The sequence below is a fragment of the Bufo bufo genome, chromosome 2, assembly GCF_905171765.1.
Source record: "Bufo bufo chromosome 2, aBufBuf1.1, whole genome shotgun sequence".
Lineage (NCBI taxonomy): Eukaryota > Metazoa > Chordata > Amphibia > Anura > Bufonidae > Bufo > Bufo bufo.
Window position 1 is genome coordinate 659,299,125 of NC_053390.1, and position 16,012 is coordinate 659,315,136.

Below are 16,012 nucleotides of genomic sequence, written 5' to 3' on the forward strand. Positions count from 1 at the left end.
AACAGAAGGATTAACTATATTCATTTCCCTGTCACGTATGCAGTGCAGGTGTACCTCAAACCAAAAATGGGAATATGTCACCCAACGAACTAACAGACGAATTAACTATATTAATTTCCCTGTCACATATGCAGTGCAAGTGTACCTCACACCAAAAATTTGTATATGTCAACCACTGAACTAAGGGTACTTTCACACTAGCGTTTTTCTATTCCGGTATTGAGTAGGGCTCAATACCGGAAAAAAACTAATCAGTTTTATCATAATGCATTCTGAATAGAGAGCATTCCGTTCAGTATGCATCAGGATGCATCAGTTCAGTCCCTCTTACGTTTTTTGGCCAGAGAAAATACCGCAGCATGCTGCATTTTTCTCTCCGGTCAAAAATCCTAAACACTTGTCTGAATGCCGGATCCAGCATTAATTTCCATTGAAATGTATTAGCGCCGCATTGACGGATCCATTCTTCCGGTCTGCGCATACGCAGACCTTTAAAAAAGGAAAAAAAATAAATACCGGATACATTTTTCCGGATGACAACCGGAAAGACGGATCTGGCATTGAAATGCATTTCTCATTCGGATCCGCATTCGGATCCGTCTTACAAATGCGTCCGTTTGCGTCAGGATTTCCGGAATCCTCTGCCGCAAATGTGAAAGTACCCGTAACAGCTTTTAGAGATATCCTTTACAGCAGCCACCATGGAACATAGACACAATGAACAGGGGATAGAGATAGGCTTCCTCTTAAGGATCCTCATCTCTTGACCAGAGTGGAGATCAGTTACAAACAGCAGTCACTCTGGAAGACCTGTCCTTTGTTTACTTGAATGGGCAAAGTGTGATGCTTAAAGGCTATGTACAGTTGTGGCCAAAAGTTTTGAGAATTACATGAATATTGGAAATTGGAAAAGTTGCTGCTTAAGTTTTTATAATAGTAATTTGCATATACTCCAGAATGCTATGAAGAGTGATCAGATGAATTGCATAGTCCTTCTTTGCCATGAAAATTAACTTAATCCCAAAAAAGCCTTTCCACTGCATTTCATTGCTGTCATTAAAGGACCTGCTGAGATCATTTCAGTAATCGTCTCGTTAACTCAGGTGAGAATGTTGACGAGCACAAGGCTGGAGATCATTATGTCAGGCTGATTGGGTTAAAATGGCAGACTTGACATGTTAAAAGGAGGGTGATGCTTGAAATCATTGTTCTTCCATTGTTAACCATGGTGACCTGCAAAGAAACGCGTGCAGCCATCATTGCGTTGCATAAAAATGGCTTCACAGGCAAGGATATTGTGGCTACTAAGATTGCACCTCAATCAACAATTTATAGGATCATCAAGAACTTCAAGGAAAGAGGTTCAATTCTTGTTAAGAAGGCTTCAGGGCATCCAAGAAAGTCCAGCAAGCGCCAGGATCGTCTCCTAAAGAGGATTCAGCTGCGGGATCGGAGTGCCACCAGTGCAGAGCTTGCTCAGGAATGGCAGCAGGCAGCTGTGAGCGCATCTGCACGCACAGTGAGGCGAAGACTTTTGGAAGATGGCCTGGTGTCAAGAAGGGCAGCAAAGAAGCCACTTCTCTCCAAAAAAACATCAGGGACAGATTGATCTTCTGCAGAAAGTATGGTGAATGGTCTGCTGAGGACTGGGGAAAAGTCATATTCTCCGATGAAGCTTCTTTCCGATTGTTTGGGGCATCTGGAAAAAGGCTTGTCCGGAGAAGAAAAGGTGAGCGCTAACATCAGTCCTGTGTCATGCCAACAGTAAAGCATCCTGAGACCATTCATGTGTGGTGTTGCTTCTCATCCAAGGGAGTGGGCTCACTCACAATTTTGCCCAAAAACACAGCCATGAATAAAGAATGGTACCAAAACACCCTCCAACAGCAACTTCTTCCAACAATTCAACAACAGTTTGGTGAAGAACAATGCATTTTCCAGCACAATGGAGCACCGTGCCATAAGGCAAAAGTGATAACTAAGTGGCTCGGGGACCAAAACGTTGACATTTTGGGTCCATGGCCTGGAAACTCCCCAGATCTTAATCCCATTGAGAACTTGTGGTCAATCCTCAAGAGGCGGGTGGACAAACAAAAACCCACTAATTCTGACAAACTCCAAGAAGTGATTATGAAAGAATGGGTTGCTATCAGTCAGGAATTGGGCCAGAAGTTGATTGAGAGCATGCCCAGTCGAATTGCAGAGGTCCTGAAAAAGAAGGGCCAACACTGCAAATACTGACTCTTTGCATAAATGTCATGTAATTGTCAATAAAAGCCTTTGAAACGTATGAAGTGCGTGTAATTATATTTCACTACATAACAGAAACAACTGAAACAAAGATCTAAAAGCAGTTTAGCAGCAAACTTTGTGAAAACTAATATTTGTGTCATTCTCAAAACTTTTGGCCACGACTGTACACCTTTGGGGACAATTTTTTTTATGATAGCATTTTACTCATTTTGGGCTAAAAATCATTATTTCTATTGGTCTTTATTGAAAATATTGAGCCATTCTGTAACAAAGGGTTAACTGGTCATCTAAAAACACTAAACTACTAAAATTAAAACTAAATTACTAAAAGGTCATAAACAATTATTTAAAGATGCATTTACACAGCCCAAGAATCATTCCCAACAATCCGGCCATGTAAATGTGCCGCCAATCACCCGATGAACGAGCGAAATGCTCATTCATTGGGTGATCCTGTCGTTCATGCAGGCTTCATCGATCATGGCTTCTGAGCAGCAGATCGTGCTCATCCTCATATTGTGAAGGCGATCGCTGCATGTAAAGGCAGCGGTCTCCTTCACTGAACAAGCGGCCGACTGTCGGGAAGGAAGCCTGTGTAAATCCAACTTAAGCCACATTCTTATCAATATGATAAGAATTGAGCTTTGATGAGTGTTTATAATGTCAGAGAGCAGAGATAAGGAGCCCGGCAGCTACCCAACTGACGGAAAGGAGAGAAAATCCAGAGGCTACTACTAGAGCATCTCAGCTCTGTACAGAAAAAAAGGACTCTGTATTTTTAATAAAGACTAATTGAAAAAATAATTTTTAGCTCAAAATGAGCACAATAATAAATAAAAAATTGCCACCAAATGTGTACATAGCCTTTAATGTCCCCTGTGGTGTTGCTGCAGATAAACACAGCAGTTATAGATAGCTGATTGTCCTCCTCCGAACAGGAGGACGCTTTGTGATCACCTTATTGTCAATAGACCCATCTAACAAGTAGGAATTTTCCAAAGCACAGGACCCACTTTGAAGATGATTTTAGATAGTTTAGACATAGAATTTTTTTACAGCTTGCTTTACAGAGTTTTGTAGTGGTGGCCATTGTTTTAAAGGTGACAACAGAATCTGCTGCAATATTGGTTGTCATTTTATAATTAGCTTCTCATGAACCAAGAATCACCTGTAAACTGTCACTATTAGACTACATTCACACGACTGTATGTATTTTGCAGTCCACGTGGATCTGCAATATACTTACACAGGCTGTGTGCATCCCACACTTTCCTTGCTCCCTGTTATAGAAATGCAAAATGCACAAGAATAGGACATGTTCTATAATTTGCAGACAGCACATGTATGACATCTCTGTGCTGTCTGCATTTTTTGTGGCTTCCTAGTGGGTCAGTGTGGGATCCACAAAATATGTGGATCGGATGTGAACCAAAAAGTCAGTTGTGTGAATGTAGCTTAAGTTTGGACAAACATGTGGAGATTTTGATGCTTTGGGTGGGTTTTCCAAACAGTTCTTATAATTTAACAGCTACCCGTGCTCTCCGTTTTGCCAGTGAATTACAACTAACAACCACCATAATCCAAACCTCTCATTCCCATCTCCAAGACTTATCTCGAGCTGCACCAGTTCTCTGAAATGCCCTACCCCAAGCAATTAGGTTAATTCACAACATCCACAGTTTTTGCCGCTCCCTAAAAATAGATCTTTTTAGGGTGGCCAATAATGTTGAGTGAATCGTTCTTCAGCTCTAATATCCAAAGTCGATTTGCTCAAAACTTTGTTTGAATGCTGTACAGAGATTCGTCACCGTATAGAATTTAAATGTATGGGTTCTGGACAGGGAAATTCGTTATCACCAAAGTCCTGTGACTTCGGGATTTCACTTTAAAACCATTTTAAAACTTGGATCCGAAGTCGGCATTGGCACCGGGGTACCAGACGGTACTGAAGCCCACCTTGGATTCCTGTTTTAAAATGGTTTTGAAGTTTAAAAATCAAATGCCGAAGTTATTCACCTAAGTCTCACGACACTTCGGTGATAACTAATTTCTACTAGCCAGAGCCCATACATTTTAATGCTGTACGGAGATGGGTCTCCGTACAGCATTAAAACGAAGTTTTGAGCGAATCAACTTCGGATCTTGGATCAGAAGCTCCATTCGCTCAACACTAGTGGCCAATCACATCCCCATGCTCTCAGAAACAGTACATATATCAGCTAGTGACTGGTTCATGCAGTTTTATATCTACTCCTTCCCCAGTGTGTTAAGATGGTTGGACCATTGTACAAAAAAAGCACTCTTTACCATTTTGTCACTCCTATCTCCACACAGACTGTAAGCTCTTGCGAGCAAGGCCCTCATTCCTCTTTTTTAATTGTTGACTTGTTTGTTGCTATGTAATGTTTGTACATGAACCTTATGATTGTAAAGCTCTGCAGAAGAAGTTAGCGCTATATAAAGATTATCATTATCATTTACGGTTCATGTGGTTTTAATGAGAAATGATTGTAGACTATTTCTAGTCTAAAATCTGTACACTATAGAGTCTTCCTGAGATCTGCAAAACTCCTGCATATAATAGCATTTTTAACTAACCGAATGCATACCAAAATAAAATTCTGCAAAACGCATCCTTTTGAAATAAAAATAAAAAGTCAGCACTTACTTGGAGGTTCTCTAGCCTTGACAGTACCAACAGCAGTGCCATTTGGAACATCCTCCGATATTACAAAGGTGTAGCGGGATTTCTCAAAGAGTGGAGGTGCAACAGTCGTTTTTTGGATGTTAACAGTCACAGATGCGTTCACTGCGGACGTAAGGCCGCCTTTATCTCGAGCGCATACAGAGAACGTCACTTGCGAATCCTCCAGATGATTGAGAGCAGCAATCAAATACATAATTCCTAAAGATAAAAAATGATAACCAATCATGTGGAATATTACACTGAATATTTACAAATGATGTGTGTGAAGGAAATTAAATCATAAAATCTCCTGTATTTATCTGGACGCCTAATAAAGCAGAAGAACACCAATAATTTCATACATTTGTCAAAACTTCAACTAAACTTTATAAAACAGGTCTATATTGGTGAACATCTGTGACAACCTAGCCATGAAATCTTATTTAGAAAGAGAGGTAAGACTGTAAATGCATAATGTAGTTCATATAGTCACACTGTGATAGCATGCAGCATATAGCACATGTTTCAGAAGCCAAATTCACTCTGTTTTCAGCCAATGACACAAGAATCCTCCTTGATGACATCATGACTACAGAGTATCAAATACTGCAGTACCCCCTTTTAAAATGCTATCACCTTTTCTACTGATTAAAACCAGATACTGACAAACATTGTTTTATTGTAGATTTTTTGGAAATTTTATTTCCTGAACAGGATTATTAGGGCGGCCATTTTGCCTGAGCTGCTCTTAACAGGATTTAGAGTTATGCTTTACAGCAGCCACAGTGGGCCATAGACACAATAAACAGGAGGGGACCTCAATTACCTCTATGATAGAGTTTTCTAGGCATGCTCTGTGACCTGTGCAGAGGTCATTGTCCTGGGGGTCGGGGACTTGGAGAGCCATATCATCACTTATTGTGAATAGTGGATCATGTGGCCTCCAGAGTATATATAGGTGTGTATATTGTATCCATCTTGGATGGTGGATCTAGTGTTATCTATATACTGGTATATACAGTCATGTGAAAAAATTAGGACACCCTTTGAAAGCATGTGGTTTTTTGTAACATTTTTAATAAATGGTTATTTCATCTCCGTTTCAACAATACAGAGAGATTAAGTAATCCGACTAAACAAAGAAAACTGAAGAAAAGTCTTTTCAAGATCTTCTGTAAATGTCATTCTACAAAAATGCCTATTCTAACTGAGGAAAAAGATAGGACACCCTTGCCCCTAATAGCGAGTGTTACCTCCTTTGGCTGAAATAACTGCAGTGAGACGGTTCTTGTAGCCATCTACCAGTCTTCGACATCGGTCTGAGGAAATTTTACCCCACTCCTCAATGCAGAACTTTTTCAGCTGTGAGATGTTTGAGGGGTTTCTTGCACGTACAGCCCTTTTCAAGTCACCCCACAGCATCTCAATGGGATTCAAATCTGGACTTTGACTTGGCCATTCCAGGACTCTCCATTTCTTCTTTTTCAGCCAATCTTTGGTTGATTTACTAGTATGTTTTGGGTCATTGTCATGTTGCATGGTCCAGTTCCGCTTCAGCTTTAATTTTCTAACTGATGGTCTCACATGTTCTTCAAGCACCTTCTGATACACAGTAGAATTCATCGTGGATTCTATGATGGTGAGCTGACCAGGTCCTGCTGCAGCAAAGCAGCCCCAAACCATGACACTTCCACCTCCATGCTTCACAGTTGGTATGAGGTTCTTTTCTTGGAATGCTGTGTTTGGTTTACGCCAAACATGTCCTCTGCTGTTGTGTCCAAATAATTCAATTTTGGACTCATCTGTCCAAAGAACATTATTCCAGAAGTCCTGGTCTTTGTCAACTTTATCGCTGGCAAATGTCAGTCTGGCCTCGATGTTTCTCTTGGAAAGCAAAGGTTTCCTCCTTGCACACCTCCCATGCAAGTTAAACTTGTACAGTCTCTTTCTGATTGTAGAGGCATGTACTTCTACATCAACAGTAGCCAGAGCCTGCTGTAGTTCTCGAGATGACACTTTAGGGTTTTTGGATACCTCTTTTAGCATCTTGCGGTCTGCTCTTGGGGGTGAACTTGCTGGGGCGACCAGTCCTGGGCATGTTGGCAGTTGTTTTGAAAGCCCTCCACTTGTAGACTATCTTCCGGACAGTGGAATGGCTGATTTCAAAATCTTTTGAGATCTTTTTAAATCCCTTCCAGACTCATAGGCTGCTACAATCTTTTTTCTGAAGTCCTCTGACAGCTCTTTTGCTCTCACCATGGTGCTCACTCTCACTTCAACAGTCAGGAGCACACCAAACTAAATGTCTGAGGTTTAAATAGGGCAAGCCTCATTCAACATGCAGAGTAACGATCTACTAATTATGTGCACCTGGTGTGATATACCTGTGTGAGATCTGAGCCAATTTAAGAGGGAATACATGTGAGAGTGTCCTATCTTTTTCCTCAGTTAGAATAGGCATTTTTGTAGAATGACATTTACAGAAGATCTTGAAAAGACTTTTCTTCAGTTTTCTTTGTTTAGTTGGATTACTTTAATCTCTCTGTATTGTTGAAACGGAGATGAAATAACCATTTATTAAAAATGTTACAAAAAACCACATGCTTTCAAAGGGTGTCCTAATTTTTTCACATGACTGTATATATATTGTAAGTGATTGATCCTGTGTTATCTGTCACTGTAATCTTGCCTGCAATGATAATGATACTGAAAAGTGATATGTACAGAACAGGAATGTTCAGCCTATTATGCAGCTTATTAGACTGGTAGATAATTTTTCATTAACAAGCGCCCATCGTTGATTTAGCAAATCATTTGAATTCAAAACACACAAAATATAGTACCCACCATCTATAAACTAGTAGAACTGCTCCAACCAGACAGCTTCCACGTGCTGAACTCTGCCCTTAAATATTATCATAAGCCATAATTCACATTCTGCACTGAACCTACATTTTGTCTACAGTCTGCACTCTCCCGATACAGATTTGGACACCACCAGGAACTGGATTTCTGTTACAACAGAATTATCGGGAATAAGTCTTTAGCCCTGGTAGGTTCTGAACAGAATGTGTGAATTATAGCATATAATTAACACCTTAGGGCAGATTCCAGTGGGTGAAAGTCGTCCAGTTGGAGCCGCAGCACTGCTAATTTATAAATAGTTGGCGTGGGTACTATATTTTATATATACATAGTAGTTTTTATTGCTCAGATAGCTCTACTGTCTAGTATCCTGCAGCACTATCATCCTACTTACAGTAGTGCCAGGGGGTGGTATTTGATTTGCATTCAAAAGAGGTTCAGTTACTGAAAACAATCATTTTTCGTTATTGAGATTGCTGATCGTTGCCGCCAGGGCATTAACACTACCAACAGGTCAAGGGGATATGCCATTGACTAATGATAATCTTTCCGATTCACAGAAAACAAATGCTATTACATGCCTCGCTAATTTTTCAAATTTGAACAACTACACAAAAATTCAATTGATAATCGCTCCATCTAATATGCCCTAAAGTGCGAAAACAGCAGAATTTTAAGAATTTTTTTAAAGTATACATCACCAAAAATTCTTAAATGTGTTTAACATAAAACAATTTGTAATTTTCTACAGACATCTTCCCTTATTTAGGTATATAATTCACTTACTGTATATAGCGCTGACATATTCGGCAGCACTTTACAGTCATTATTATCACTCGCTGTCGCCAATGGAGCTTACAATCTAACGGAGCGGCGCCCGGGGATAACAGTAAGTGCAGGGGGAACCCTGGGCGCCGCTCTACACCTCTGTATAGTTAGTTTAGAGGCTTTCCTCTGGTGAAAGGTCCTCTTTAAAGGGGTTGTCCGAGTTATTTTTTTATTCTTTCAATGTTTCTAACTAGTCAAATGTAACAGCTTTCCAATTAACTCACTTTATCTCCAGTGGCTGGTTTCTCAGATTTCACTGAGGGTCACATGACTTGTGATGTCAGCTTCTCTCCCTGCTCTGATAGTGTTTGTGCACAAACCTGAGAGATCTGTACAGGAGAGGTCACTGTGCTGGCCACTCCCCCCTGCACTGCTGGATGCTGCTTATTGCTCTCTCCCAGGATTCTTAACCCCTTCAGCTGCACAGACTCGAGGCTGAAATGTTTACTGTGTAGCTGCAGGCAGTGAGGAGACAAATGCTGGGCATAGGAGCTGAAAGAGAAGTTCTGCAGAGCATTGCAGGTAGGGGGAAGATCCTGTGTGTATTAGCAGTGTCATTGTACAGCTAGGACTTGTAGTCCTACACATACAACATGCTGCTGAGTCTCCTAGCAGGCAATGTCACTCAAGGCAGTATTTGTATTCACTCCCTTAGCAGTGTCATTATACAGCTGGGACTTGTAGTTCTACACATACAGCATGCTGCTGAGTCTCCCAGAAGGCAGACATGTCACTCAGGGCAGCACTTGTATTCACTCCCTTAGCAGTGTCATTATACAGCTGGGACTTGTAGTTCTACACATACAGAATGCTGCTGAGTCTCCCAGCAGGCAGACATGTCACTCAGGGCAGCACTTGTGTTCACTCCCTTAGCAGTGTCATTGTACAGCTGGGACTTGTAGTTCTACACTTACAACATGCTGCTGAGTCTCCCAGCAGGCAGACATGTCACTCAGGGCAGCACTTGTATTCACTCCCTTAGCAGTGTCAATGTACAGCTGGGACTTGCAGTTCTACACATACAACATGCTACTGAGTCTCCCAGCAGGCAGACATGTCACTCAGGGCAGCACTTGTATTCACTCCTTTAGCCGTGTCATTATACAGCTGGGACTTGTAGTTCTACACATACAACATGCTACTGAGTCTTCCAGCAGGCAGACATGTCACTCAGGGCAACACTTGTATTCACTCACTTAGCAGTGTCATTATACAGCTGGGACTTGTAGTTCTACACATACAACATGCTGCAGAGTCTCCCAGCAGGCAAACATGTCACTCAGGGCAGCTCTTGTATTCACTCCCTTGGCAGTGTCATTGTACAGCTGGGACTTGTAGTCCTACACATACAACATGCTGCTAAGTCTCCCAGCAGGCAGACATGTCACTCAGGGCAGCTCTTGTATTCACTCCCTTAGCAGTGTCATTATACAGCTGGGACTTGTAGTTCTACACATACAACATGCTGCTAAGTCTCCCAGCAGGCAGACATATCACTCAGGGCAGCTCTTGTATTCACTCCCTTAGCAGTGTCATTTTACAGCTGGGACTTGTAGTTCTACACATACAACATGCTGCAGAGTCTCCCAGCAGGCAGACATGTCACTCAGGGCAGCTCTTGTATCCACTCCCTTAGCAGTGTCATTATACAGCTGGGACTTGTAGTTCTACACATACAACATGCTGCTGAGTCTCCCAGCAGGCAGACATGTCACTCAGGGCAGCTCTTGTATCCACTCCCTTAGCAGTGTCATTATACAGCTGGGACTTGTAGTTCTACACATACAACATGCTGCTGAGTCTCCCAGCAGGCAGACATGTCACTCAGGGAAGCTCTTGTATTCACTCCCTTAGCAGTGTCATTATACAGCTGGGACTTGTAGTCCTACACATACAACATGCTGCAGAGTCTCCCAGCAGGCAGACATGTCAATCAGGGCAGCTCTTGTATTCACTCCCTTAGCAGTGTCATTATACAGCTGGGACTTGTAGTTCTACACATACCACATGCTGCTAAGTCTCCCAGCAGGCAGACATGTCACTCAGGGCAGCACTTGTATTCACTCCCTTAGCAGTGTCATTGTACAGCTGGGACTTATAGTCCTACACATACAACATGCTGCTGAGTCTCCCAGCAGGCAGACATGTCACTCAGGGCAGCTCTTGTATCCACTCCCTTAGCAGTGTCATTATACAGCTGGGACTTGTAGTTCTACACATACAACATGCTGCTAAGTCTCCCAGCAGGCAGACATGTCACTCAGGGCAGCACTTGTATTCACTCCTTTAGCCGTGTCATTATACAGCTGGGACTTGTAGTTCTACACATACAACATGCTACTGAGTCTCCCAGCAGGCAGACATGTCACTCAGGGCAGCACTTGTATTCACTCCCTTAGCAGTGTCATTATACAGCTGGGACTTGTAGTTCTACACATACAACATGCTGCAGAGTCTCCCAGCAGGCAGACATGTCACTCAGGGCAGCTCTTGTATTTACTCCCTTAGCAGTGTCATTGTACAGCTGGGACTTGTAGTCCTACACATACAACATGCTGCTAAGTCTCCCAGCAGGCAGACATGTCACTCAGGGCAGCTCTTATATTCACTCCCTTAGCAGTGTCATTATACAGCTGGGACTTGTAGTTCTACACATACAACATGCTACTGAGTCTCCCAGCAGGCAGACATGTCACTCAGGGCAGCACTTGTATTCACTCCCTTAGCAGTGTCATTATACAGCTGGGACTTGTAGTTCTACACATACAACATGCTGCAGAGTCTCCCAGCAGGCAGACATGTCACTCAGGGCAGCTCTTGTATTTACTCCCTTAGCAGTGTCATTGTACAGCTGGGACTTGTAGTCCTACACATACAACATGCTGCTAAGTCTCCCAGCAGGCAGACATGTCACTCAGGGCAGCTCTTATATTCACTCCCTTAGCAGTGTCATTATACAGCTGGGACTTGTAGTTCTACACATACAACATGCTGCTAAGTCTCCCAGCAGGCAGACATATCACTCAGGGCAGCTCTTGTATTCACTCCCTTAGCAGTGTCATTTTACAACTGGGACTTGTAGTTCTACGCATACAACATGCTGCAGAGTCTCCCAGCAGGCAGACATGTCACTCAGGGCAGCTCTTGTATCCACTCCCTTAGCAGTGTCATTATACAACTGGGACTTGTAGTTCTACACATACAACATGCTGCTGAGTCTCCCAGCAGGCACACATGTCACTCAGGGCAGCTCTTGTATCCACTACCTTAGCAGTGTCATTATACAGCTGGGACTTGTAGTTCTACACATACAACATGCTGCTGAGTCTCCCAGCAGGCAGACATGTCACTCAGGGCAGCTCTTGTATTCACTCCCTTAGCAGTGTCATTATACAGCTGGGACTTGTAGTCCTACACATACAACATGCTGCAGAGTCTCCCAGCAGGCAGACATGTCAATCAGGGCAGCTCTTGTATTCACTCCCTTAGCAGTGTCATTATACAGCTGGGACTTGTAGTTCTACACATACAACATGCTGCAGAGTCTCCCAGCAGGCAGACATGTCACTCAGGGCAGCTCTTGTATTCACTCCCTTAGCAGTGTCATTATACAGCTGGGACTTGTAGTTCTACACATACAACATGCTGCTAAGTCTCCCAGCAGGCAGACATATCACTCAGGGCAGCTCTTGTATTCACTCCCTTAGCAGTGTCATTTTACAGCTGGGACTTGTAGTTCTACACATACAACATGCTGCAGAGTCTCCCAGCAGGCAGACATGTCACTCAGGGCAGCTCTTGTATCCACTCCCTTAGCAGTGTCATTATACAGCTGGGACTTATAGTTCTACACATACAACATGCTGCTGAGTCTCCCAGCAGGCAGACATGTCACTCAGGGCAGCTCTTGTATCCACTCCCTTAGCAGTGTCATTATACAGCTGGGACTTGTAGTTCTACACATACAACATGCTGCTGAGTCTCCCAGCAGGCAGACATGTCACTCAGGGCAGCTCTTGTATTCACTCCCTTAGCAGTGTCATTATACAGCTGGGACTTGTAGTCCTACACATACAACATGCTGCAGAGTCTCCCAGCAGGCAGACATGTCAATCAGGGAAGCTCTTGTATTCACTCCTTTAGCAGTGTCATTATACAGCTGGGACTTGTAGTTCTACACATACACCATGCTGCTAAGTCTCCCAGCAGGCAGACATGTCACTCAGGGCAGCACTTGTATTCACTCCCTTAGCAGTGTCATTGTACAGCTGGGACTTGTAGTCCTACACATACAACATGCTGCTGAGTCTCCCAGCAGGCAGACATGTCACTCAGGGCAGCTCTTGTATCCACTCCCTTAGCAGTGTCATTATACAGCTGGGACTTGTAGTTCTACACATACAACATGCTGCTGAGTCTCCCAGCAGGCAGACATGTCACTCAAGGCAGCTCTTGTATCCACTCCCTTAGCAGTGTCATTATACAGCTGGGACTTGTAGTTCTACACATACAACATGCTGCAGAGTCTCCCAGCAGGCAGACATGTCACTCAGGGCAGCTCTTGTATCCACTCCCTTAGCAGTGTCATTATACAGCTGGGACTTGTAGTTCTACACATACAACATGCTGCTGAGTCTCCCAGCAGGCAGAAATGTCACTCAGGGCAGCTCTTGTATCCACTCCCTTAGCAGTGTCATTTTACAGCTGGGACTTGTAGTTCTACACAAACAAAATGCTGCTGAGTCTCCCAGCAGGCAGACATGTCACTCAGGGCAGCTCTTGTATTCACTCCCTTAGCAGTGTCATTATACAGCTGGGACTTGTAGTCCTACACATACAACATGCTGCAGAGTCTCCCAGCAGGCAGATATGTCACTCAGGGCAGCTCTTGTATTCACTCCCTTAGCAGTGTCATTATACAGCTGGGACTTGTAGTTCTACACATACAACATGCTGCTAAGTCTCCCAGCAGGCAGACATGTCACTCAGGGCAGCTCTTGTATTCACTCCCTTAGCAGTGTCATTGTACAGCTGGGACTTGTAGTCCTACACATACAACATGCTGCTGAGTCTCCCAGCAGGCAGACATGTCACTCAGGGCAGCACTTGTATTCACTCCCTTAACAGTGTCATTATACAGCTGGGACTTGTAGTTCTACACATACAACATGCTGCTGAGTCTCCCAGCAGGCAGACATGTCACTCAGGGCAGCTCTTGTATTCACTCCCTTAGCAGTGTCATTATACAGCTGGGACTTGTAGTCAGGGCCGCTGATAGAAATCATGGGGCCCCGTACAGCATACATGACGGGGCCCCCTTCAGCTCCACCCCCTGATCCCTCCTTCAGCCACACCCCTGGCCCCGCCCTTGGCCCCTCCCCAGACGCCGCCTTGAAACAACATGCAGATTTGTCTACAAGTGATATTTATGGCGCTGGGGGGTCGTCTGTGAATGGTGCTGTTATGGAGGGGATCTGTGAATGGCACTGTTATGGAGGGGATCTGTGAATGGCACTTTTATGGAGGGGATCTGTGGATGGCACTGTTATGGAGGGGATCTGTGGATGGCACTGTTATGGAGGGGATCTGTGGATGGCACTGTTATGGAGGGGATCTGTGGATGGCACTGTTATGGAGGGGATCTGTGGATTGCACTGTTATGGAGAGGATCTGTGGATGGCACTGTTATGGAGGGGATCTGTGGATGGCACTGTTATGTGGAGATCTGTGGATGGCACTGTTATGGGGGGATCTGTGGATGGCACTGTTATAGAGGGGGATCTGTGGATGACACATACCGTATATAGCATCTTATGCTATGTGTCATCCACAGATACCCCTCCATAACAGTGCCATTCACAGATACCCTCCATAACAGTGCCATCCACAGATCCCCCCCATAACAGTCATTCACAGATCCCCCCATAACAGTGTCATCCACAGATCCCCCCCATAACAGTGTCATCCACAGATCCCCCTCCATAATGGTGCCATCCACAGATCCCCCCCATAAGTGTCATCCACAGACCCCCCGGCCCCCCCCCCATAAGTGTCATCCACATGACAGACCCCCCCCCCATAACAGTGCCATCCACGGATCCCCCGCCCTCCCTATAACAGTGCCGTCATGACGTCATCCATATAGATCCCCCCCCGCCACTCACAGTAGTATACATTAATAAATCGGTGCAGCCGTGCAGGCTGCAGACAGTAACTTTAATTTTAGCACAGGCACAGCGCTCATCTCTTTACTAAAATACTACCTTACATTCAGCTCCTGCCTCCTCCCTCCAGCCTCCAGTAACAAGTGCGGGCGGCAGCGCTCACTCACTGACGTCACGCGCCTGCGCCGCCTAGTGGGAGGAGCAGGCGTGTGACGTCAGTGAGTGAGCGCCGCCCCCACACTGCCTGCTGTTACTGGAGCCAGCCCACTGACAGCAAAAAAATTAAAATGGCTCGGGAGTCGGCAGCCCGGGCCCCCCTGCCAGCCGGGCCCGGTACAACTGGGCCAGCTGTACTGGCCTATCAGCGGCCCTGCTTGTAGTTCTACACATACAACATGCTGCTGAGTCTCCCAGCAGGCAGACATGTCACTCAAGGCAGCTCTTGTATCCACTCCCTTAGCAGTGTCATTATACAGCTGGGACTTGTAGTTCTACACATACAACATGCTACTGAGTCTCCCAGCAGGCAGACATGTCACTCAGGGCAGCTCTTGTATTCACTCCCTTAGCAGTGTCATTATACAGCTGGGACTTGTAGTCCTACACATACAACATGCTGCAGAGTCTCCCAGCAGGCAGACATGTCACTCAGGGCAGCTCTTGTATTCACTCCCTTAGCAGTGTCATTATACAGCTGGGACTTGTAGTTCTACACATACAACATGCTGCTGAGTCTCCCAGCAGGCAGACATGTCACTCAGGGCAGCACTTGTATTCACTCCCTTAGCAGTGTCATTGTACAGCTGGGACTTGTAGTCCTACACATACAACATGCTGCTGAGTCTCCCAGCAGGCAGACATGTCACTCAGGGCAGCTCTTGTATTCACTCCCTTAGCAGTGTCATTATACAGCTGGGACTTGTAGTTCTACACATAAAACATGCTGCTGAGTCTCCCAGCAGACAGACATGTCACTTAGGGCAGCACTTGTGTTCACTCCCTTAGCAGTGTCATTATACAGCTGGGACTTGTAGTTCTACACATACAACATGCTGCTGAGTCTCCCAGCAGGCAGACATGTCACTCAGGGCAGCTCTTGTATTCACTCCCTTAGCAGTGTCATCATACAGCTAGGACTTGTAGTTCTACACATACAACATGCTGCTGAGTCTCCCAGCAGGCAGACATGTCACTCAGGGCAGCACTTGTATTCGCT

General features: G+C 44.5%; 1 protein-coding gene across 1 annotated transcript in view; it reads right to left on the bottom strand.

Annotated features, from left to right (window-relative positions):
- Positions 1–16,012, bottom strand: part of DCHS2 (dachsous cadherin-related 2) — a 377,954-nt gene that overhangs the window by 127,523 nt on the left and 234,419 nt on the right. Inside the window, 1 exon segment of the mRNA XM_040419885.1 lies at positions 4,922–5,158. Coding sequence (XP_040275819.1) covers positions 4,922–5,158 — 237 coding nt within the window.